General features: G+C 37.1%; 2 protein-coding genes across 2 annotated transcripts in view; one reads left to right on the forward strand and one right to left on the reverse strand.

Moving 5' to 3' along the window:
• The window catches only part of plppr2a (phospholipid phosphatase related 2a), a gene marked incomplete at its 3' end in the record, with an annotated part of 26,364 nt that extends 1,995 nt beyond the window's left edge, over nt 1-24,369 (reverse strand). The window contains exons 1-4 of the mRNA XM_079620860.1: nt 24,263-24,369; nt 13,300-13,488; nt 2,649-2,769; nt 1,242-1,492 (exon numbers count right to left, since the gene is read on the reverse strand). Coding sequence (XP_079476986.1) covers nt 1,242-1,492; nt 2,649-2,769; nt 13,300-13,488; nt 24,263-24,331 — 630 coding nt within the window. The 5' untranslated portion in view covers nt 24,332-24,369. The remainder of the gene's footprint in view (nt 1-1,241; nt 1,493-2,648; nt 2,770-13,299; nt 13,489-24,262) is intronic.
• The window catches only part of LOC307009008 (uncharacterized protein), a 416,885-nt gene that overhangs the window by 161,028 nt on the left and 229,035 nt on the right, over nt 1-26,822 (forward strand). The window lies entirely within an intron of this gene.

Consider the following 26,822-nt stretch of genomic DNA (forward strand, 5'->3'; position numbering starts at 1 on the left):
AACGCGCATGACGTCACGCCCAGTCTCAAATTCCGTCCCGAATCCCTCTTATTTATTTTACTTTACAAGATTATAGAGACAATCTCAGTGATCAGAGAAGGGCTCATTCAGCCATCAGGCAATTGTTTAAGCATGTATGGGTTAGAAAACGGGTATTTTTAACATGAAAATTTGCTTAATGCACCTTTAAAGGTTGGGTAGGTAAGAATTGTCTAAAGAACTTTTTTTCAAATTGGCTTAAACTGTCTTTATATACCAATACATAATTAAAATGTAAGTACTTTGAAAAAGAGAGTATAAAAATTGAGTGACTATAGTGTATTTAATCTTCAAAAAACACAGCTCATTAATTCCATTCGGGATGAAACACGTGATTGGCTTGCGCGACTGTCACTCTCCGTCGCCATGACTACCGCCGTTATTACTGGCTCTGCCCACGTGCGCGCACCCATTTTTAGGTGGGAGTGAATGGAATTAATGAGCTGTGTTTATTGAAGATTAAATACACTAGTCACTCTCTTTTTCAAAGTACTTACATTTTAATTATGTATTGGTATATAAAGACAGTTTAAACAAATTTGAATAAAAGTTTTTTTAGACAATTATGACCTACCCTACCTTTAAGGTCCTATACAGCACTTTCAAAGCATGGTTCTTTATGGAACCTTATAAAAGGGTTCTATTTAGCACCAAAAAGGGTTCTGCTATTGTTACAAGCCGAAGAACCCTAATTTAGAACTGTTTAGAACCATTTTTCTTAAGAGTACACATATTAAAAATATAACCTCGGCTATCTGGTCACAACTTGACAGAATCTATCTTTAAAATTCTAAAAGGTAAAGGGCACCTGTTTCACAGAATGACACTGATGGAGGTGTGATTCCTGACACTCTCAACACCAAGACTTTCTTGTCTGACCAGATTCATCAGAAGGAACATGTTCAACCAGTTTTTCCATTTTTTGCTGGTGACATGGCTATACTGGTGCACCAGCTGGACCAGTGCTAACTACCATTAATCAGCTAGAAAAACACTGACATTAATATGTGGTGTGACTGTGAACTGCTCTTTCCAGCAATTACTTTTGTGTCCTGGAGTTTGTGAGATTGCTTATAAATCCAAAGATTTACAGCTGCTGCACTCTTTTGTTTGTCTCTCAGTGCGTCCACGAGGGAGTCATTTCAGATTCAGTCACTAAATCACTCAAATGATTGAAGTAGTTCTAGGTTCATTACACTCACCACGGTATACACTGCAGAGTAAACACTGAGGGCCGCATCTTTGGAGGGAAAGGATTTGCGTGCAGATGCGACTATGAGAGGGTTCCCTGTGCAGGCTTTGCGCTCAGTGATGTACTGTAAGTTGGAATGGCATCCCAGTGCTGTGTAGTTCGGTCTGCACGCTGACAGGAAGTGAGGCGTCTGGGTTCCTGTCACCACCTGTCCAGCGTTGGCAAAGATGGTGGTGGTGAACACGCCGAAGGTATAGACACCTGAGTTGAGAGAGCAGAGGTGAAAGGCATCAGAAACGCATGCCAAAACATGTTAAAATTGAGAAATTGGAGAGCATAGGCCAATTGCATAACATAGTGCATAGTGTTATGAACTAGTCTAGCAGAACAACTAGGGTAGTCAGTCTTACTTGAATCCGAACAATGTACCTTTTTATGTAACTGACTTTTAAAAGGTTAAGAAGAAAAAAATTATATGATAAAAAATATGATAAACACATTTTTATATACTAACTTGTAAGAATAGTATAAGTTTATGCAGCTGGCCAATCTTATATTGAATATTAAAAATATAATCTCATCAAATATATTTAGCCTCCATATTCCTTACTGGTCATAAAATAAAACAACTTATTAATCTTGTCCATTATATGTGTTATTGGTTCAAATAAAATAAAACAACTTAATAATATTGTCCATCATCTGAATTATTAGTCATAATAAAATACAAATATTTATAATATTGGCAATTATATTTGATTATTGGTCATAAAATATTTATTTGGTTTAAAAAGTAACATAGAAACAGTCGTGTCCCACCGTGTGACACTTCATCTGAAATTATCTTAAAAAGCATTTTTCTAATTCTTGTCCATTTATTATAAATGCGGTTCTTATTAACTTGAATTGATAGATAAATGTGACCCTGGACCACAAAACCAGTCATATGTGTAATTTTTTTTTGATAGGACAATATTTGGCCGAGATACAACTATTTGAAAATCTGGAATCTGGGGTGCAAAAAATCAGAAACGTGAGAAAATATACCTGTGCGACTTGTGACTGGTTCTTTATTGGCATTTGAAGAACCTTTAACATCCATGGAACTTTTCCATTGAAAGGTTCTTTATAGAGAAACATTTTTTCTTTAGATTATTAAAATGTTCTTCACACAAGAAAAAAATTTTTTTTAAGAACTGTTCACTAAAAAGTTTTTTAGAGCAACCAAAATGTTTCTCGCTATCAAAACACCTTTTGGAACCTTTATTTTTAAGAGTGTATGATGACTTTAATATCACAATTTGTAGCATTAAAATGGCTTATACTTATAATGAACAAATATGTTTTCTCCAATTTCCTAAATGTCCTGACCCTCATCCTAAAAGGGTCACTGTTTGTTGTTCTTCACTGAATGTACCTAGGAAGCGTATGATGCGTCTCAGCAGGGGGTTGAAGTAACAGCAGTCGGCGGTGACTATGGTCTTCTCCTGCGTGCCCTCTGACCTCATGAAAAACGCCATCACCTCGCCAGCCAGGATCTGAGGAGAGGAAAACACACAAATGAATCAAACTGAATCAAACAAATGAATTCGTTTTGGCATCGTTGTATCTCCATTTGATTAAAATCCGAGTGCAGGGAAACATTCTTTCTAAGCAGGCGTTTTCTGCCTCCTTGAGAATTTGAATCATGAGTTGCTAATGGTCCCTCATCTTCACTGTTCTCAAATGCCAACACCAACCTCATTATTTCTGATCTCCTTGGTAACGGGTAAGAAGAGTAACAGCTCATCAACGTGACTAATTCTGCTTAGCAATGTAAGAGCTGCGCATACATCAGTTCTCTATGTGTTTAAATACTCAATTCTCATCTACAGTAAAAGCTCATTTATTATTCATAATTATAATAACACAGCTCAATTCTGATTGGTCAATTATGTCAATCTGTTTAAAAACTACAAACAAAACTATGCGAGGTAAAAGAAAATACAACCCATATTACACGTGCTCTGAGAATAAGCATGGTTTGTGTCGACCACATGTGTTTAGCGCAGGGAGATATTGGCTGCTGAGCGCATGAAACCATCAAAATGCAAAAGACTCTTATAAGACAAACATAAACCATAGAAGAGATTGGGAAAGAAATCGTTGTGTTGTGAAAATTAGGGATGTCTAAAATATTGGAGAGATATTTGTATATAAATAACTTGTACATAAACAATTTGTATAAGTAACACTAAAAAGAACATTTACTTGGGTACAATAAACCTTTTAAAAATAAATAAAATACTCAAAATATATACAAAAAAAAGAGTAACACTGAAAGCCATGTTGAAAAAAAATATATGGGATGGGATGCATGAGATCATACAAATAAATAAAAACAATAATAATCAATAAAGTGAGTAACACTAAAAGTCTCCTTAAATATTTGCATGTTGTTGAGATTATGCAATCCGTGCAAATATTACTATAGTTAAATTGTTTTATTTAAAGTGCATTAACATTTTAAAAACCTTTACTTGTGTACAATAAATCAATTCTGACTTGTGATGCATCCTGAATCATAATCACACTGTGTTTGTTCGTTGGCCAGAGGAGAACTGGCTCTCCGACTGATCCTGCTTTCTCCCAAGGTTTTTTATTTTTCTCCATTCTGTCACCTGATGAACTTTGGGTTCCCTGCCACTGTCGCCTCTGGCTTGCTTAGTTGGCGACACTTAATATTCAGCAATATTACTGATCTGACGCTGTTGTATGAGAACTGAACAGAGCTGGACAATGACATCACTGTTTTCTCCAAAGCTGTATAGATGAAATTACTGTAACTAATTTATTAATTGATGATCTTCAAAAGCAGAACTGAATAAACGCTGAACAACAATCGAAATGCATAATTTTCCTGTTTATCACTGTAAAGATGCTTTGAAACACTGAATCATACTGGTACACACCAGCACTTCCCTGGTGGCAGAAGAACAGGAGACCAGAAGCACAGACATCAAATCCATGAGCTTAAACTGGAAGAGACAGACAGATCCGTCAGGGATGAGACAGTGAGGGACAGGGACACGGCGTTCACCTCACACATTCCCAGTTTAGCACCTGACCGCTGACACAGACTGACATGAGTGAGGAAATGACCAACACAGTCAGTCCATGTGACTCATGCCGAAAGAGAAAGTTTGGAACGATATCATAAGGGTGACCGATTTTCATTTATGGGTGAACGGCTCTTAAAAGCCGACTGCGATGTTGTTGTGGTTGTGTGTATCTAATATAGTGCGTTTGTTAGAGTGTGAACATCAGTTGAAGTGTGAATAACGCACCATTAGATGAGATAAAGCCGAGTTTCCAGATCCTTCTCAGCTTTTAGAGCCTGTCATGGGCCATTAGGCTTGTGGCTCATGTTTCTCATATTAATGTATATTATAAAGCAGATCTCAATACCACAACGGCTCCCAACTGAGGGCAGGAAAGTGTCATCCGCAGGATATGATGTCTAATTCCCATCACTTGATACCATAGTAAATTACATGAGATCACAGCACAGAAAACCAAAATCCTCAAAAATAATTATAATGGATAGCTCAAGATTTATATAACATTGATTAAGTCAACATGACATCAAAATGAACCCCATTTACTTTGTTTATACAAGTTTCTGTTGTATTCTCAACTGAATATACTATTTATGGACAAAAACAAAACAAAACGAGTGATACGTCATATCACAGAACTACAATGGGTTGTGAATGTCAAAGACATCCGGATGTTTATTATTTAGGTAAATCAGATGAAATTGGGAAGTGATTCCACAACACTAACATAAACTAACATTCAAACGTTTTTTTTTTTTTAAAGAAGTCTCACCAAGGATACATTTATTTGATCAAAAATACAGTAAAAGCAGTATTATTATAAAAAAAATAAAAAATAAAAAGTTTAACTGTGTAACCCATGTTAAAAAAATTTTTTTTTCCTGTGATCAAAGCTGAATTTTCAGCTTCATTACTCCAGTCTTCAGTGTCACATGATCCTTCAGAAATCATTCTAAAATGATTTGATATTCAATAAACATTTCTCTTCATTATTATCAATGTTGAAAACAGTTGTGCAGCTTCATATTCTTGTGGATACCATGCTCCATCTTGTTTCAGGTTTCTTTGAGGAGTAGAGAATTATCCAATGAACAGCATTAATTTGAAATAAAAATATTTTTGTAACAATATAAATGTCTTTCTTTACTGTCACTTTTAAATAACTCAATGCATCCTTGCTGAAGAATTCTTCATTTCTTTAGTGTATATGATATTTGCTAGAAATTATTATGTAAAGATTATGCAAAATATAAATACATCTGCATCATTTAAAAGCACCTTCTGTTCATCTCCTGAGCTCCACAACACAAAACCAGACAGTCAAGCGGTGCTTTTTTTATTATGTGTGATGAAACCGAATGAAAGCCTAGAGGTTGCTGCTTTACCCCGTTTCATCTTCGCTCTTATTGTGACGCAAAACAGACCATAAACGTACTCTTCCCTGAGGCTACGAGTGGACATTCCTGCCACGACAGAGAGGTGCACAGTTCTTCAGACATATGTTGAAATGCCAGTGCATTAAAAAAAGCCCTCGAGTAGCCAGTGCCATCTGCTCCGGTTTCTCAGGTGGCATCACTGTTCACCCTCCACACGCTCCAACCCTCCCTCCGGCCAGCAGACGCTTATATTTAGGCTGTTTTGGTGCAGTTTACACCTTGAATCATGCAGGCTGAAACATAAAACAGCAATTTTATGTTGCTGATAAATTAAAGTTGGCATTTTCTTTTCTATTGCGACGTATATTCGAGTGAAATGGCTTCTCAAACAAGAACAAATGTAGGGCGGGGCTTTTGATTGATTGGAAGGGGGGAATTGAATGGATGGTTGTGGTTTGCTATTGGTGGACCTCATGTGAGTGACAGGTTGCCCCGCCCTCACGCCAGTAAACACATCATCCGAGAAGAGAAGAGATGTTAGAGGGAGGGGAAGTTATTTTTAATAAAGATTAAGGGCACATGTATTATATAAGAATCTAATATTTATAATAAATACTGCAATTTTAACGTGCGGCACCCAGTCATAACAATCTAGTGACCTGTCTAATGCATGAGCAGAGCACAAACATCCTCAAAATACTTATAGCTCATAAATGAAAGCACAATACTGGAAATTATCTGATAAAACGGTTTAGGAAAGTATTATGGCCAACCAAGCAACTAAAAGGGTTTTTATAATGAAATTTGATCATTTTGAGCTTTTTTTTAGCTTTAAAAGAGACTTTAAACATAGCGCACATCTCATATGTAACACTTTTGTGGTTTCATGTCACTTTTGTCGTTTTTGAAGCTTGTGATAACTGAATATGTTAATTGTGTGTGAAATACATAGCATTAACTTTTTCTTACACATTTCTTTCAGTGCTAAACGGAAGACAAAAGTCACAATAACAACAGCAAGACGATCTGATCATGAGGTTGAATCACGTGTAGGTTACAGTCCGCTATCAAATCTTCAGAAAACACGGGTCACCTACAACACCTACAGCTTTTGAAAATAACTTTTAGAGCAACACATAATTCATTATTAATGGCTTCTTTTTTACATTCTTTCAGCATTAGAGTTTGGCTCTTTTGATCATACTGTGTAGAGAGAGCGTTTATCTCTGGCTTTCTTTCATCAGTCTCTATCACTCATGCTTACAGTCTCTTGTTCTCACATTTCCTTCAAATTAATCATCACTGTGAACACTCTTTTATTCATTATTTGATGCATTATACTCTTCTGCGGGCTAGAATTGGCTAGAGCCTTTGATAAAATGGGTTAAAATGGGATAAAAAAAACCTTTTTATGCCTGAAACAAAACTTTGAGTATTTTTAATAGTAATTTTGGCTGAAGAACATCTGGTTATGTGAAATCAAGGTAACTTCTGTTTGTCTATGTAAAAAGTACTTCCCCGACTGTGAAATGCAATATTTAATATGTCACTACATCCAATGTTTTAGTCAGTGGTGAAGATGAAAATGCTGCTAGTTTGATATTGCTGGATCCAGCTGCACTTCAGACCTGAGCGATGTTGGAAATATTGTATTTTCCCCAAATGTATTTTTCTACCCTGTGATGTAACATGTTCTTGTAAGACCAAACCATATTAAATGTTAATCTCACTGCCCTCAATATGAATTGCACAACATGTGTGAGTGTATTTGAATGAGAGGTTTTTTGTTGTTGTTGTTGTTATCCTTCCCTGGGAAACAATTGTTATGGACTATTGAGAAATAAAAGCTTCGGGGCTCTCACACCTCGTTTCCACCAAAAAAGAACTGGTTCGGAACTGGTGCTGGTTCAAAGTTGGTTCAACTTGTGAACCTTCTCAGAACCTGTTTGTTTTTCCACTGACTAGCGAGCCCAGCGAACGACGTCGTTACATCACTGTGTACGTCGCCATACGTCTTAGCTTTCCCAGAAACACTTGCGCCAACTTCAAGCACAATTACAATGGCGGACATCGTCTTTCTGCAAATGTTTAGAATCCATCTATCTACTAGCCCTGTGTTTTTAGCAATGGCGGTCACAACCTTTCCCGCCGTGTTGTTGGTCACAATAACTCCGCCCCCAGCCCCCAAAGTAAGCATGACGTGGTAAAAGAACGGTTCTAGTCCTGCAAAGAGTTGGTGCCGCTTTGGAACAAATTATCCTGGCCGAGAACCAGTTATTTGGCTGTCTAAACACAAAGAACTGGTTCGCGAGTATAGGCACTGGCTCCGAACCGGCTCTCAAAATGCTTTGGTGAAAAAGGGGTATCAGTGTCCACTTAACCAGGAAGCTCTAGAAATAGACATGATAATTAGAAAATTAAGATCTGTCTGTCAAACAGTTTCTCGTCAGATTCATTTGAGAAACTCCAGAAGAATGTCACACTCGAAAAGAGACGAGGAGAGTCAGACACACCACAGAGCTTGATGGGATTTGTGGCTGTACATTGAGTGACATTTCAGCTTCAGTGGCTAGAGCTTGAAGTCTCAGCGAGAATGTACAACAGGTGACAGAAAACACTCCATCAAATTCGGCGAGATACGTGGTGAGATGTGACACAGGAAGCCTATTTCGTTTTTTTCTTTTTCTTGCTTTTTTTGTTTGCATCTTGGTTATTTCCTTGTTGCATTTCCTTATTATTATTAATAGCTGCTGCTCTTGATTATTATTGCTGCTGCAGAGCAAGTACTTGCTACTGCTAATAGATACACACAGACACTGCTGTGAACATGTAAGATATGCTGATAAATATACATAAATCCCATAGCAGATCTAGGCGGGTGGAGCTGGGGAGGTGGAGGGGTTCAGATGAACTCTGATAGTTTACAGCAAACAATGAACCAGACTATGTAAATGTTGAGCAAGAAATCTCATTGACTGCAGGATCAGCAGAAGCCAATCAGCTTGTGCCATTCGGTAATGATGTGAATTCTTGCAGATTGGATGTAAAGGACTGATCAGCCTGCGCCCTCTAGAGTTTCATGACTGAACTAGATAATAATACTAGTAAATGCAACAAGAAAATAGCCACTGATAAAGAGATGTAAATAATATTGTTTGGGGTGAGACTGACCATTCCAACAGATCTAAAATGAAGCACTGATGTTTGTTTGTGTAGCCTGTGATGAAGAGAACATGTCTTTAAAGAGCCGGAGACTGATCTGGGGTGCGTTTCCCGTACAACTATATAGCTCACTGCTTAACTACCATAGTACGATGCATCGTTGGAGAAATCAACTAGCTAGTCACGAGTGTTTCCCGAAACCGAATGTCGTAAAGTATCGTTCAACCACGTTGGTTTATGACGTCTCGCACGTGGTGGACTAATAACTTTTTTTATTAATCTGTTTGAGATCGAATTAACGCTAGATTTCGTCATATAAGTTACAGACATGGCATCTGTAGACCATTTCAAATTTTTCTCAGTTACTTTGCTTTATTACCAGACTCAATATTTGGCTCGTTCTTACATAGTTGAGCACGTTCGCACATGCGCAGTCTTCAAAAACGGTGTTTTAAATCTCTTGACAAACTAAAAGACGTAAATTACATTTGTATGTATTCTAAATAAATAACACGGGTTGTACTGAATGTCAGCTTGCTTATTTAGATAAAGATAAGGATTTATTCAGTCTACATCTCATGTAAACTAGAAACTATGCTTCTAACCACAGCTCGAGAGCGGTCGTTCCAAACACACAAGTCTGCGATGCTGTTTGCGAACGTTCGTTGGAACGATGGTTTCGGGAAACACCAAATCGTTGAACTATGCTGATAACGACGGAACTTGCGATCATAGTTGGCTAACGATGCTTTCGGGAAACGCACCCCTGGACGTCTCTTCTCCGTCTGGCGCTGTAGGAAAGCTCTGTGAAATGACTGAATATGACTTTAGAGCTCAGGCCAACATGCTGACATGTACACTATTAAAACAGGTGACGTCTGTGTTTGATGGTGATGACTGATGTCATGTCACCCATGGGCAGTGGTGTGTGTTTTTTGATGAACACTTCATTTCATCGGTTGTGGGCCGTATGAGTCAAGGTGCTGTAAGTGATTTCTGCCGCACCAAATGAAGCTGCAAACTCTCAAACACTCCCTCGACTGCTGTTGTTCAACTCGGCAAGAATTAAAGACAGTATAGAACAAATGCTATTATACCATAATGTTAACATTTTCAAAATTTGAATTACAATACCAGTCAAAAGTTTTGGATCGGTAAGATTTTTTTATGTTTTTAAAAGAAGTCTCTTCTGCTCACCAAGGCTGCATTTATTTGATAAAAAACAAACAAACAAAAAAACAGTAATATTGTGAAATATTATTACAATTTAATAATATATAAAAAAAAGAAAAAAAATCAATAGTTTTATTTATTAAGGCTGAATGAAATTGATCAAAAGTTACAATAAAGACAATTATAATGTTACATAAGATTGCATTTAAAATAAAAGCTGTTCTTTTGAACTTTCTATTCATCAAATAATCCAAAAATAAAAATTGTACACAACTATTTTCAACATTGATAATAATAATGAATGTTTTTTAGAGCATCAAATCATCATATTAGAATGATTTCTGAAGGATCATGTGACACTGAAGACTGGAGTAATGATGCTGAAAATTCAGCTTTGATCACAGGAATAAATTACATTTTAAAATATATTCAAATATAAAACAGTTATTTTAAATTGTCATAATATTTAACAATATTACTGTTTTTCTTTTCTTTTTTTAATTAAATAAATGCAGCCTTGGTGAGCAAAAGAGACTTCTTTTAAAAACATTAAAAGTCTTACCGATCCAAAACGTTTGTTTTGTCAAAGTAGCCAGAGCAACTTTTCTCTATTCAGATATGACGAGACACGCACGGGCGGATGACATGTACGCAATTTCCTGTGAAACCCATCCCATCAGCCAGGTCTAAAATAGAAATACTTATAGCAGGTTTAACATAGTGAATCAAGATGAGTGAATTTGGGAAGAAAGTACTTTCTATTCATTAATGAATCATACAAAAATGTATCACTGTTTCCAGAAAAATATGAAGCAGCACAACTGTTTTCAACATTGATAATAATACCAAATGTTTCTTGAGGATCATCATATTAGACTCATTTCTGAAGGATCATGTGACACCGAATACTGGAGTAATGATGCTGAAAATTCAGTTTTCATAATAATATTTCACAATATCACTTGTTTTCGAGTTTTGTAGTGTATTTTATGCATGATATTCCCCCATAAAATGACCGTGTCACTCTGTTTTGGACAGAAAATGATTGTGTCCCGATGGACAAAAGCACCAGATGTCGCACATTTCATTCTCTTTCTCATTCTCAATCAATCATTGCCTCTGCCGGCCATCACAACATCTCTAAATGAGTCTCTTGCGCGTTTCTATCCCACTACCCCTTGCTTGATTTCTTGTACTTTCCCTTATTTATGAATCTAACAGAAGTTCTCTTCCATTTCAAACACCTTCTCGTGCGTCTCTCGGCCCCGTCTTCACTTGGATGTACTTTATGTGTGAGTGTGTTTTGGCTCTGACAGCTCATGCCAGTACGCTCGTACATGAGGCTCGTACTCCAGGCTTCAGATCGACTGCTGGCTCATACACTCGCCCAGAAACACATGCCCACATGTACCACACGTGGCTCTGACAGACTCGGAAAAAGGAGGGAGGCAGATCCGTGTGGTCCCACAATCTGTTGCCTCCGTTTCACAACGTGGCAGGGAGACACCAGTAAAACCAGCACCTACAAACCATCACAACCAGTTATAGCTGCGGTCTACTGTTGTTCAGAGGTTGCTCTGGTTGATCTGATTGATCTGTTGCACCGAACTTTGTGGAATTTAGGCTTACATTTAAGCTAGGCGATATAAAAAATGTTATCCTGGTTTTAATTTACATTTAAGACAGACAAAATGTAATCCTGTTGCTCCATTACTTTAAACTCTTATTTAAATATCGGTTAGGGATTAACTTTAAACTTAAAGGAAATGAGGAATTGATTTCGATGAGTTTAAGTTCATATCAAGATCTCTGACTTTTGATTTCAGTCGTTAGTGTTCTGGTAAAACTTGAGAGAGTTATCAGCATCATATACGATAACTGGGGTCTTTTTCATTGGAGAAAAATCTGAGAACCACAGTACTAAAAAAAAACATGATTTAATCTCACTGTATAAGCAAAATAAGGGTACGTTTACACAGCAAGAATGCTGTCTAAATACTCTGTATTATCAAGCAAGGCCAGTAGATACTTTGTAAAGAAAAACTAAGCGCCTATATACATATGCGTGTTGTTTACGCAGAGACGATTACGCTACCGTTTTAAAAAACTTGCACTTTGCTCTTTTTCAAAAGTATGCGTTTTCAGGCCCCAAAACGCCTTTGTCGAGTAAATGAAAGGCCGAAACGCATACAACGTTTTTCCTTTTTAGTTGAAACCGGTCTCTTGTAAACGGACCCTGAATGTCCCCCTTTAAAACACTCGGGTAAATCTCACGAAAACCTGTCCAGGCCACATTTAACATGACAATGAAAATGTGTGCGACTTTTTTATGAGTTCGCTTTCATTCAAGCTATTTTACACACATTGTGCTTCTCATTAAATAAAAATAAAATCTAAGCTTTTTAAAATAAATGTATATTATTGTAATGACATACATTTCAAAACTCTTATTACTAAAATATAAAAAGTCTTATTACTAAAATGTGGCCAAATGTTTTCTAAATTTTCTAAATCAAAAGAAAAAAAGAAAATGCTTACTTTTTTTAACATTGTGATATTATTGTCATGTCAACACTTTACTGCCAAATTAAAACGTAATACATGTTTAAATACAGTTAAGCTAAATTCATAAAACAATATATTATAAAATATTTTACAATTTAAAGAATATCTTATTATATATTAAAGTAAGCAATTTCTACAATTTTGCCAATTGATGTGTGATGTCTGAGCGAGCAGGTGCGAGGTGGTATGGAAATACATATGTTGACAGGCAGGCAGGACATCCTATCGTTGCATTCGGACCGAATGCAATGATTGGACGAACATTGGTTTGGTCCCGAGACTTCCACAGAAGATATATGTACATGTTTTAATATTTAGACCACTTCTATTATTGATTGTTTTTAGGCTGTGAAGAGAGTTTCAACCAGAATAACAAAACGTCCTACGGTACCCTACCTTTAATATCTATATGTTTTTTCCCCCACATTATGGTGAAGAATTAGGCTACACATTATTTTTTGCCATTCTGATGAGGAGAGTTTGGGGTTAGGAAAATAATGTCACATACAAAATTATTAGTCCTAAAATAACCTCTATTACATAATAAAGCCTGTTTAGTACATTTTTGAATACACACACACACAATCACATTACATGTAGGCCTAGCCCACATATTTATCACTCAAACTAAAGTTGAGTCTCACTTCTCTACCCACAAGCACAGAGAAATGAAGGGAAAACTGAGGCTACTCACGATCATAGTAGGAATCGCCGCAACCAGAGAGTAGACGAGCACCGGCGGTACGTTACTGCTCTCATCCGGTCCAGGGTACGGTTTGGAGAACGTCTTATCGAAGCAAAAGAATCCCTGGATGTGTACGGGAAAGGTGTCCGTGTACTCGAAGTAATACGCCAGGAGAACGGTTCCTGCCATGATCACCAGCTGAAAATAGAACATGATCCACGCTTTACAACCAGAGATGAAGACGCTCCGCCACAGCCTGTGTGTGTTAGCGCACACTCACAGACACACACACACTCACTCTGGTGTCGTGATGCTGAGAACGTTACATGCTGTTCTACCAGCAAAGCTTCACGGAACGAGCGCGAAGAGAGTGGAAAGCAGGGAAAGATGTGGAGAGAAACAGCGGGGAGGGACAGCGTGAATTTGAGCATGAGCACACACAAATTGGCTCACGGTGTGTGTGTGTCCACGTCCGTGACATTTTGGATGTGTGTGAAACACAACGAGGGTGTGAACTCGCTCATTAGCGACTTTCAAAATGAGTTTACTTTCATTCAAGCCTTCTTACACACTAGCCTAGGCTACTGCTTCTCATTAAACCTTTATTCAAAGACAACAGGATCTGACTGGATCTGGGGGGAATAAATTCCGATTGCGATTTAAATGCATTATTTAAAATAAAAAATATATTTTTTAGGTTTGCTGTGCTTGTTTGGTTGCATGATTTGGCAAACATTTTGTGATTATTATATTTTTATGTCTATATAATAATAATAATATTAACAAATAAAAAAAATCTAAAAATTACTCAATAAGTAATAAGAAATATTATAATATCAAATATCAAAACATTATAAATGCTTTTGTAATATTTCTAATTATTTTATGAAATAATATTGAATAATATTAAAATATTCAAACTACTATTGTAATATTTTTACATTATTTATATTAAAAATATATGTAAAAAGAAGCATAATAAAATAAAAATAAAATATTCAAAATACTATTGTAATATTTCAAATGATTTCATTAAATAACATGAAAACAATATTACAATTTTAAATTAAATATTCAAAATTCTATTGTGATAATTCACATTATTTGTATTAAATAATCTGAAAATAGTAAATAAATATATAATTGTAACACACACACACACACACACACACACGCACGCACGCACGCACACACACACACACACACACACACACACACACACACACACACACACAATGCTTTTTAAAACACACTGTTAGATAAAGACAATAAAAGGAAGAGAGATGTAGTGCTGTGCAATGCTGATGTTGTCCACTAGAGGGCAGACCAACGCTTTTGAAGATGATCAGTGGCACTATAAGGAATCACTATTATCCCTATAATCCATAACCATAAGCATTAAACTTTGGTGAATTGCTGTTACAAAAAATTAATAATATTACAATATTTTTTAGGGGAGAGATGTGTTATTAGTTTTCAAAGTGATCAGACTTAATGAATGTGGACAATAAAATAGGAAAAATAAAAACAAATAAAAAAATCCTACAAATGTACATTAAGGAGGGACTCGAGACATATTTACAGACTTCATAAGGCTGGAGTCTTTTTGACTTGAACTAGTAGAAAAACAACAAGAGCAAGTAGCAACCACCCAGAATACATGCGTCTCTATAGCACGCATGTGTTTATCGTGCAATGCTATACGCGAAAATGAGTTTGTACGTGTATGTTGATCGGGCTGGTACAGGCTGAGAAACCACATCAAGCTAAAAAATATATAGTTATTTTTTTAGGTTGTTCAGCCACTTTCTAATAAAATACTGCCCCAAAACAAGCCTTGGTAATGATGATTGGAAGGCTATTCATTCTGACATTAGGCTATGTTTATTTGCAAAGTCGTTTTTTTTTTTTACTTTCAAGACAATCTTTAAAAGTTTGAGATCAGTAAGATTTTTTTTTAAAAGAAATTAATAATTTTATTCAGCAAGGATGCATTTGCAATTGTTTAAAAGTGATCAGACTTTCAAACTTTCTATTCACCAAAGAATCACAAAAATATGAAGCAGCAGAACTTTTTTCAACATTGATAATAATAGCAGTAATTGAACATCAAATCATCATATTAGAAGGATTTCTGAAGGATCATGTGACACTGAAGACTGGGGAAATGATGCTGAAAATGTAGCTTTGATCACAGGAATACATTTTAAAATACAGTTTTTCTTCTTTAAAAATGTTACTGAGCCCAAACTGATGGATGGATATTAGTAGGCTATGTTAATTAACATTTGCTCGTTCGCAATATTAATTTCATGTGTAGGCTATGTGAAGTTGTGAGCACGTGTAGTATTTGATCATTCATTCATTCGTTAGTTGGAAATATTCCACCCAAATTTTAAAAATAGTATCTCACTGGATCATGCTGCTTGTATTTGGCATGAGTTAGTGAAACGCTCATGAAACCCACTGTGCCAGAATCACTCTGTGGATCTGTGTTCGCTCAGAGTCTAATGAAAGAGCCGGGGGAGCAGGAAGATCCCATATGCCAACATGTTTTCCCACAGAAATCCACTGTGCAGCAGTCAGTTCTGGATAGTTTAGCCTGAGATAAAAGTTCAGATTCTGAACAGGCCTGGAGACATGACTGTACCAGACTGAAATGAAGAGCCCGTGTGAGATACAGACAAGATGGACACAGCGACCCCATAGATTTCAACGGAGAAAAGTGAAGCCCATTAGAAGCACTCACTTCCTGATCACCAGGCGAACTGCGCAGGCTCAAACTGAGCTTGACGACGTAGATGTGACGTGAACAACGTGTCTGACAGTTTTCAGTCTTCTAGTAGCTGTGCCGAGATAAATCTGGATCATTCCCTTCCGAATCTCGCAGAGACTGAGAGCGTGAGCATTACCTGTCCATGAGCAGCAGGAGCAACTTTATCACTCTCTATGGGCTTCTCCCTTGACTTTATGCCTCCACGTCCCCCCGATTGCTTGCGAGCTTCTCCGCCGGTCTATACGGTAATTTCTGGTCTGTGCGACATGAGAGTTGCGTAGTTATGACGCAATCGTTAGCCTATTTTCACAAAAACGGCTTCTAAGGGGCTATAGCGTAAGATACAAAGTAATGGAGCCTTTTATACATTGTCGTGATTCTTTAGTAATAAATAATGGAAAAAATGGAGTCTTTAAACGCCTCAGATGTAAAGTTATTTGCAGTCAAAGTTACGCCGAAATGAATGGGAGTCAATGGAATGCTAACAGCAGGTGAAGTTCTGCTACAATGGCGGCTCCCGGGGAGGCTTCAGTTTCTGGCGGATGGATTACCCCCTTGGTGAGACATGAGCAAAAGAAGACTGTTAAAGATACAATATGTATTTTTTTCGGCGCTAGGGGTCGCTAACCTCTTACAATAATAAAGGCGTACATTGATGACGCAAAATTTCCTGCGGAATTATGGATCTTGTCGTCAAGCCGATGGATCTAATAATGTTTTTGGATGAGTGAATACATTGATGTTTTTATCATGACTGTGGTATGAAGCAGGGCGCGATGATTGCTATTGAGGGGCAGATATCAGCGCCATCAGAGCCTCGCGGATATAGAGGAATGGACATTTCATTCTACCGAACAACCCGCAAGTGCAGAATTAATACTCACACAGGCCAGTTTACTAGACAAATTAAACTTGTGAGGTAACGCAGCGCTGTTTCACTCGGTCTAAACGTTACACTATCATACTAAACTGCATTTGAGTGTGGTGGTATAATGTTATTCTATATGTTAGTTTGTTGGCTATATGAGACTAGCAGTAAGCTAGATCAACATTAGAATAACATACAGATCATGTTCTAACATTTCATCATGTTGAACTAAATAACATTGATTAGTTTTATGTACATTTACATTTTATGTGCTCACCTAATGAAGTACATAGGCTACAAGAGCGGCTGTCAAGTCGCAGTTTGTCATCGAATCGCAATTTCAATTTGCGCAATTTGAGCGGTAATGGAAACGCGGCTAGTGACAGGCGACAAGTGAACAGGTTTTCTCTTAATTTCTCTGAAATTAAAAATCTTTGGGAACTTTTGGGATATTGTAAGTACACAACTGCAGGAAATATATAACACTGTGCAAGTGATTTTTGGATATTTTATTACAAAATTCTTACATATTGTACCTTTAATATGTGTCACAGATGCATATTAATATTTGCTCTGTAATATATGTACTTCTATACACGCGTACAGCAAGTTGAGACAGATCAATAGAGGCCCTCGCCGTATTAGCACAGCATCACAGTAAACAAAGCTGACAGCAGACGCCACGCTTTGGAGGAGGACACGCTTCATTGTGTTTGGAGGAGAGCGGAGGAAGGGACTTCCAAAGGACAAGATTCATTGCTGTCATAAATGAATGATGACAGATGTGTTGTGATCTCGGGAAGAACGTGGTGAAGCGAGCTCTGTTTGAGAAGGTACGGCTCATCTGAGGATTCTGACCTCCTTCTGATCCAGGATTTGAGAGCCGTGTGCAGCTGTGCCTGTGAAATATTACATCTGAGGACATAAAGCCTGAACGCTGAGAAGTTATTTTCCATTGCTGATGTTTAGGACTAACTATATTGTCAAAGGAAAAACTGGGGATAAAACAAAAACAAAAAACTTTATTAATTATTTCAATATTTATAATTTCATTCTTGTGAAATACAAAAATATAAAAGGACCAATAGACAGACAGACAGATGGATAGACAAATAGAAGGACAGACGGACAGACAGACAAACATAAGGATGGACAGAGACAGACAGACAGATAGATGGATGGATAGACAGATAGAAGGACAGACAGACAGATAGAAGGACAGACAGATAGAAGGACAGACAGATAGAAGGACAGACAGATAGAAGGACAGACAGACAGATAGATGGATAGACAGATAGAACGACAGACAGACAGATAGATGGACAGACAGATAGAAGGACAGACAGATAGAAGGACAGACAGATAGAAGGACAGACAGACAGATAGATGGATAGACAGATAGAACGACAGACAGACAGATAGATGGATAGACAGATAGAACGACAGACAGATAGAAGGACAGACAGACAGATAGAAGGACAGACAGACAGATAGATGGATAGACAGATAGAACGACAGACAGATAGAAGGACAGACAGACAGATAGACCAATAGACAGACAGACAGATGGATAGACAAATAGAAGGACAGACGGACAGACAGACAAACATAAGGATGGACAGAGACAGACAGACAGATAGATGGATGGATAGACAGATAGAACGACAGACAGACAGATAGAAGGACAGACAGATAGAAGGACAGACAGATAGAAGGACAGACAGATAGAAGGACAGACAGACAGATAGATGGATAGACAGATAGAACGACAGACAGACAGATAGAAGGACAGACAGATAGAAGGACAGACAGATAGAAGGACAGACAGACAGATAGATGGATAGACAGATAGAACGACAGACAGATAGAAGGACAGACAGACAGATAGAAGGACAGACAGACAGATAGATGGATAGACAGATAGAACGACAGACAGATAGAAGGACAGACAGACAGATAGAAGGACAGACAGACGGATAGAAGGACATACAGACAGATGGATAAATAGATAGATAGATGGATAGATACAGTAGATAGATATAGAAGGATGGATATAATGACAGGCAGACAGAGAGACAAATAGACGGACGGACGGACATAGATAGATAGATAGATGGGACAGGTCAGGTGTAGGCGTGTGTGTGTGTGTGTGTGTGTGTGTGTGTGTTGAGGGGTTGGGGGGTTCTAAGATTACGTCTAGAAATCAATTTCAATAGTAATGTTAAGTTGGGTTTAATTTGTCTTTTAATGAGATCTACTAATATAATATATAGTTAGTACCGAGATTTTTCACTTGAAAAAATACATCCGCAAATTTCACTTGTGTTCTGTAATGGTCTGGTGTTTAGAATTTTTGCCAAGCGTATCAGAGGCATCTCTGATAGAGGTACCCTATCTATACCCATTTTTTGAGTTTGTAAAATACACACTGATGTCTATGGAAGCGGCAATAATAATCCTTTATATTATAAAAAGACGACACGTTTTATTCATATCAGATACACATTGTGTAAGTAGCTTTATATGTATTACCCTATTCTTCTTCCAGTTCACCAGCCACTTACTTTCATGTATTTCGGGAGAAGCGGATTAATTGACGTGTTGTAAATCCAACAGATCCGATTCTCTGACCTGTGGCACAAACTAACATGGTGGCGCCCATCGCGCATACAGCGCGATCGTTACAAAGGTGTTTATACAACAAAACACATGCACATATTTGACAATCAGAATATCAGACGCGGAAAGTGAGATTGAAGCGTGCGTCCATGTGAAGACTTGCTGAGCCGCAATTAAACACTGTATCCGCACCACTGATCGCAGCGGCAACGAGCGCTCAGCTGGATTTCAAAAACAACACATTTTAGCGCTAGATCATCTCTTATTAACGAACTAAATGAATGCTCTGCTAGTTAATTGGAGATGTTTGATTTATTTGTGATAGGTATCCATGCCTCGAAATGTTTCAAAAAGTGGTGGGGACAATATCGACCCTGAGAAAAAGTGGTGGGGACATGTCCCACCCGCAAATTACGCCTACGGATATGACTCATATTCTTAGTGTCATTCAAATGTCTCAGCTCTAATTGTGCTTGAAATCAGACTCTTCTTTCAGAGTATTTTTAGAGTTCTTCCTCTTCAACAGCATTCTCAAGCTGACAGACACTGAAGACTGTCTAGCAGTTTGAGTGACCTCTCTCTCTCTCTCTCTCTCTCTCTGCTCATTAAGGGCTTTTATTCTGTATGATGAGCAGAACTAAACAGCACCAAAGGACAGCATGCACCATATACGCGTACTGTGTGAGGATAGATGGATGCAACAACAACAAGATCTATACATTTTTTGTTTTTGTGGCAGCCAACAATGAATCCATGCAATGATTGCTCACAGGTATTTGTATGCATCCTCTGCATTAGTAAAAGCTGAACGTCTGGTTTTAGCTGGTCTCTGAGTCTGCTCGGGTTGTGTGCTCTTAATATTGTGGCAAGCACCGCTTAAACTATTTACAGCACAAAATGAATAATGTTTCAACATGTTTGTTGTTGCATCACAATTAACAGCTTGTTAAGAGACCACAGCCGCAGAAGCAACATCAGTCTGTTATTAGTCTGTGTTTGTGCATATGTGCAGTGAAGTCTCAGCTGTAAACACACATTATCCATCCTTCTTCATGTCCTCCCTTTCTACAAGTCTTCGTAACTATTCTTTCATCCGTCAAGAGCAACACTGTTCCTCTGCTGTTTGTCTTTTATCCTCCCACTGAGTCAAACTGCTCAGCTCTCACAATGCTCATCAGTGACCCGCCAGTTCAGTGTCAAACTCGTTTAAAAAAATACATTTTTATTCCTTTCATTTTCCTGTGGCTTTGTAGATCTCTACGCTGCTATCAAAGGAGCCAGAGAGACTGTAGTCGAGCAGATCTGCTATTGCTCAGGGCTATTCACTTCCAAAGACCCATCCATGAGGAGAACGATGGAGATGGATTTTTATTCTATACACTCTTAAAAATTACGGTGCCAAAAGGTTTTTTGTTTTTTATGCAGCGATGCCATTAAAGAACCATTCGGTTCAGTTCCCCAAATAACCTTTCAATAACAGCTTATAATTGTTTTTTCTTAGTGTGAGAACCCTTTTCATATGCATATTGAAGGATGCTAATAAAAGAACCTTTATTTTGATTCAGTTTTCACATGACGTCACGTCCTTATAGGTTCGTGCTAGTTAATGAGATAGTGATATTAAAAGACCAAATTCAATATACACCTACAGGCAAGGATCTACAGTTTCTTGTTGCTTTTTTTTGCATAGAAAACGATTATAAAGAAAACCATTCAGCACGTTGCGTTCATATTCAGGGCTCATCTGCATCATCAATAAGGGTAATATGAATTTGATCTTTTTAAAGGGATAGTTCATCCAAAAATGAAAATTCTGTCATCATTTACTGTGATTTGATTTACATCATTACTGTTACTGTTGTTCCAAACCTGTATGAGTTTCTTTCTTCTGCTGAACACAAAAGAATATATTGTGAAGAATGTCTGTAACCAAACAGTTGATTGTCTCCATTGACTTCCATATAGTATGGTCCATGATCAACTGTTTGGTAACTCATATTCTTCCAAATATCTTCTTTTGTGTTCAGAAGAGGAAATAAATTCATACAGGTATTGATTCTTGAACAACTTGAGGGTGAGTAAATGACATAATTTTCCCTTTAAAATCACTGCGTTAGTACATCAAGGCACTTTAAGTGTTTTTCACGTTAATGTCCCGCTGTTTTCAGTGATTGAAATACTGTGGCAGGTGCTGTATACGGATCACAAGTGCACAACACTTTAATTTTGTTCAAATGATTTAGTTTTTCTTTTGAGAGGTGATTTAAATACTCGTGGCTTCAACCATGGAAAATTGACAGGCCTGTCCTGCAGTTCGCCAGTCACGTGACTGGAAACTATAAATTAACCTTTACTTTTTTTTTTTTTTCTTGCTTGTTCAATACTTGTTGCTTTTTATTTTTAACAGCATTTCATGTTTAAAAAATTTCCTCATAACAATGTAGCTAATATCAGGTTTTACTTTACTGTCTTTGTGGACATTTAGTCAACACAATGTAAGCCAAATCAGACCCACAGAGACATGCAAACAAACCTCCAAGTCCATAGATAAAAATAACTACAAATTTCACCTAGAGTTCAGTTCACTGAAGCGCTGCAGTGTTGCACCCTCTGCTGGATCTTATAGGAGCTACACAACACATTTTTCATTCAGCATCACAAACCTACAGAGGCAAAGGCAACAATTTCATAAAACTGTGAATTCTGTCATCATATATTAAAATATATCTCTGCTCACTATTTGCTTCATAGGATGGAAAAGAGCAGCGTGAACATTCTTCAAAATTTCCCCTTTTGTGAGTAAATTGACATTTTTCATTGAAAATTCGTAAGTCAATAACAGGTTCTCTTTCTCTCTAGCACGCATGCGCGCACACACACACACACACACACACACACACACACACACACACACACACACACACACACACACACACACACACACACACACACACACAGACACACACACACACACACACACACACACACACACACACACACACACACACACACACACACACACACACACACACCTTCAATTAAGTTGTATAACTGGCTGTTTTGATGTTTCTTTCACAATCCCGGCTTCCGTGCTTTTTGCATTCGCCTTGCTAAAGTGAGTCATAGCAGTAGTTGAATGTGCTACATGAAAAAAAAAATCAATATGGCTTATCAAATAATCATACATGGATTCTGCAAGAGCACTGGATCTGCCTGTGAATGCATGAGCGAGCGAATCACTGGAGGAAAGCAGAAGGCAGAAGCATAGAGAAGATTTACACGTGTGGGGGAGAGAATCTAAAAACGATAGCGTAGAGACGGGATCCAGATCCAGCTGATTGGTCTCCATAGTAACAACAGCGGAGGCAAATGTCGTGATGTGTTTGTGATGCACACGCAACATTAGTGAGCCCGCTCACACACAAAAACAATTCAGTCCATTATCTTCCCATCCTTCAAGAAAACAAAGAAGGAAAGAAACTAGACATTTAGAACTGACTTGAAAACTACTCTTCATTAAATGTTCTGAATCATATAAATCATTTAATAAAACGGTATTATAAATTTATACAATTCTCATATGTATATAGGATGTGGGGTAAGATGAGCCATTTTTATTCACGTGGTCCTCAAGATAAGGGAAAATGAGGTAGAAGTGCAATAAAATTATCTAAAGTAATTTCAGAATATTTCATGACAAAGGTTTCTGAAAACATGGCCTTTTATAAAAAAGTGCTCATGTGGCACAATTTGCCCCAGGTTAGGGGTAAGTTGATCTAAGTCAGGGGAGTTGCACCATCTGGGTGTAAACTGACCAATAAATTAATCTAATTTAAACTGTGAGGTTTACTCGCACAGCGACTACTCTGGCCTCCGTTACAAATAATTTGTTAATATACACTCCTGGGCAGCAAAAAGGTCAAGCCAAAAATGGCTAAATATTTAGTGGTCTTTTAATGGTCTTCACCATTTTAATCATACATCACTGGTCAGGAAATTAGCAAGAATTGCACAAATACTGTAGACAAAGTAACAGAATAGCCGTCCTCAATTTGCAGACATATTTTTACAGAAAGAAGAATCAGTGTTGTTTCACTCAATGTTGTTAACGGCTTCAAACTGTTCACGAGTTGTTGAAAAATGTCTCCCTGTTTAATGTGAGACCAAATATTCACTATAGGGTTCGAATCTGGACTCTGAAAACATGAGACTGATGGACTGGTTCTCGAGACACTTTCTGGCTGTCTTTTGCAGTGTGTTCAATTGCATTGTGTTGTTGAAAAATAACATCTGATCATTCCTCTTTAGATAACAACTTTACATTTGTGGGAAGAAAGCCATTCTGCAATATTCTCCTGTACTCTAAAGCAAATAAATGAGTTTTCACAGTGAAGCATCTCACCAACACCAGCCGCTAAAAAGACTCCTCACACAATGACACTCTTCCTCCACGCGTCACTGTGCTAGAGATGCATTTGTTATTACACGTTTGTTTTTCAAAGTGAACCTGAACTCAGTCAATACTACGTAAACTGTTGATGTGCAGCCTTCCCACCAATAATGAATCTGAGCTTCACTTCCTTTCAGGTCACGACATAACCTCACATTTTTCACTGCAAGCCCATTGCATTGAGAGTTCATAAAAGCTCCTGATAAAGTCCTAATTATAGTTGGGGTTCAGGATTATTAATGTTTATATGAAAACTCACCTCTACAAAGAGGAAACATGGTACAATGGAGCTACTGCTCTTCACAGCAGGCTTCTCTTCTGCTGCCATTGTAGATCCCTCTTCTTTCTGCTCTCGCACTCCTACTTTAGTCTTCACACATGAAAAAAAGAGAGAGATAGAGAGAAAGAACAGGTCAGGTGCTGGAAAACTCAATAACTCAATTACAATAACTCATTTGTTCTTGTACATCTAGGCTACCTCTCTTGCGTGACTATATATAAACGAAACACTCATACAGTCGATTGGTGATGAACATGATGCAATAACTCACTGTGTGATGGAGCCTAAAACTTAGTGTTGTTTCCCTATAAAATATGTATGGTGCTTAATCTTTTATTTTTCTCATTATCCTTTTTCTTTTATTTGTCCTCTTCATATGCATGTAAGCGATCCTTTTTACTTCCTCTAGATATCTGACTTTACATACAAATGTTTTTTTTTAACTCTTATGTTCTGAAGGTGTTTGTATATTTGCATCTGGTTCTTGAATTAATAATAAATAAAAAAAGATGGAGCCTAAAGCAAAATATTGCCATAGCACTTTCCAAAACATCCACTTTTCAAGATGCACGTGGATTTTTGGCAAAAGTTGATTCTTTGCTACTTTGATCTAATATTTGATGTTTTTTTTTTTTTTATGTTGTAGATTTAAGTAGGAAACGAGAATCGCTAAAATGAATTAAAATATTTTGATACAAAGATTTTGTTCAAGCTAACTGAAGCAACAGTTTTTCAATAACTGAAGAACATAAAAGTATGGAGCGCATCTGCTGTTGGGGTGAAAGGACAATAATTAACATGATAATAAATATCTGGCTGACTTTTCCATTTGTTGACATGGCATGATTAGATTCAGATAGTAAATATTACGTACATATCAAATCGGGTGTCCACCTTAAGGATGGATAATCACCATATTTTTAACGAAACCATCATATTTAAAAACATGATCATATAATAAAATATGATTTAATGTTACTACCGTAAATCTCAATTCAATTATTATGGGATCTCATTCAATGCTTTCAGAATATTTAACTTTTTTAAATAATTTGATGTATTTTTAAAATAAATTTTTATATTACAATATAAAACATATAATATATATATATATATATACATATATATAAACATATATATATATATATAACATAAAAAAATATTCTTTTATTTATCAAAATAAACAGAAAATAGTGCAAAGTGATTGTTTTGAACAAGCATTAACTTAGACATTATTAAAAACATATTATTTTAGCTAATGTGTTTGCATTAGTGTGCCTTTAATTTCTCAGCCAAATTTGATGTGCGATTAATTAATCCAATTTGTGACACACCAACAAGGCTGATTTTTAGGCTCAGTTATGTTTTAAAACTGTGACCATTATATGAATTTGCAGTGGCTGATCTCAAAAACAAAACATCCCCCAAACCAGCAATGGAAAATTTTTATTATTTACATATTAAAATATGCTATTTATTGTTTCATGATTTATTATTTATCGAATTTCCTGTTCTTGTGTATCCTTTATAGAAATTGTATTTCCACTGACATTTACATGACCCAAAAAGGTTTTAAAGTATAAATGGTAAACTGAAATACTACAAGACTTGCTGTTTACAAACTAAGGCCGCTTATTGGATCAATTAAGGTAGATGCCATATTAAGTGACAGCTCATTACTTTACATAGAGCTTATGACCTACAAGATTAGCTATTGTGTTAAGATCAGAAGGTGCAACCATTTTTAGCAGCTTACAATCTAATTAGTAGTTACAAAGCCCCATTTACTTCAGGATTAACTTGCAAACAGCAAGTCTAAACCTACCAACAACAACTCTCTAGGACTGGACTTTCATTCGACCGTGAACCACAGAGCAGCGTTTTGTCAGTTGGCCTGTTCAACATCACACTGTAAACCTCTGAGTTCAGGACAGGGAAATGAATATCACATGAAGCCAGGCACTAAAGCCCAACGACAGAAAGCATCTAGTACACGCTTCCGCTTTTAGTGTGCCTTACGCTCACAGCGGTGGAGCGGTCAACATTTTACATCTGTCAGTGTGCGAGTCCTCAGATAATGTATTTAAAAAAAAAGGAGCCCAACATTTTTTTGAAACCTTTCCTCGTTGCTGGGCAACACTGGAAGATTTTTTTTTTTTAAAAACTCGGCCCATGTGTCGTTTTAATGTCTTTGAGGAAAAAGAAAGCTAAAGTGCATGATCCACGTGCTCTAATGTAAGACTCCAGGGGTAAATTCATCCAAATATAAACAACCTGGAAGAAGGTTTAACAACAAATTGGGTCTCTCTAGCTTTTGTTAACATGTGCTTTGATAATTATGGAGATGCTTGAAGCTTGAAAGAAATGATGCAGGTAAAGTGTCTGGAAGAGCATATGGTCCACTCATGTTTAGACTACACATGCACACATTACGGACCGTCTGTTGCGTTTTACAAAAAAAAAAGTGCAAGATAGTTAGCTAGAATCCTACTGTCCTTGTTCTTTAGAGTTTTTGTCAATTTGCAAACAAAGTCAAAAT

Source organism: Phoxinus phoxinus (assembly GCF_949152265.1).
Source record: "Phoxinus phoxinus genome assembly, chromosome: 1".
Classification (NCBI taxonomy): Eukaryota; Metazoa; Chordata; class Actinopteri; order Cypriniformes; family Leuciscidae; genus Phoxinus; species Phoxinus phoxinus.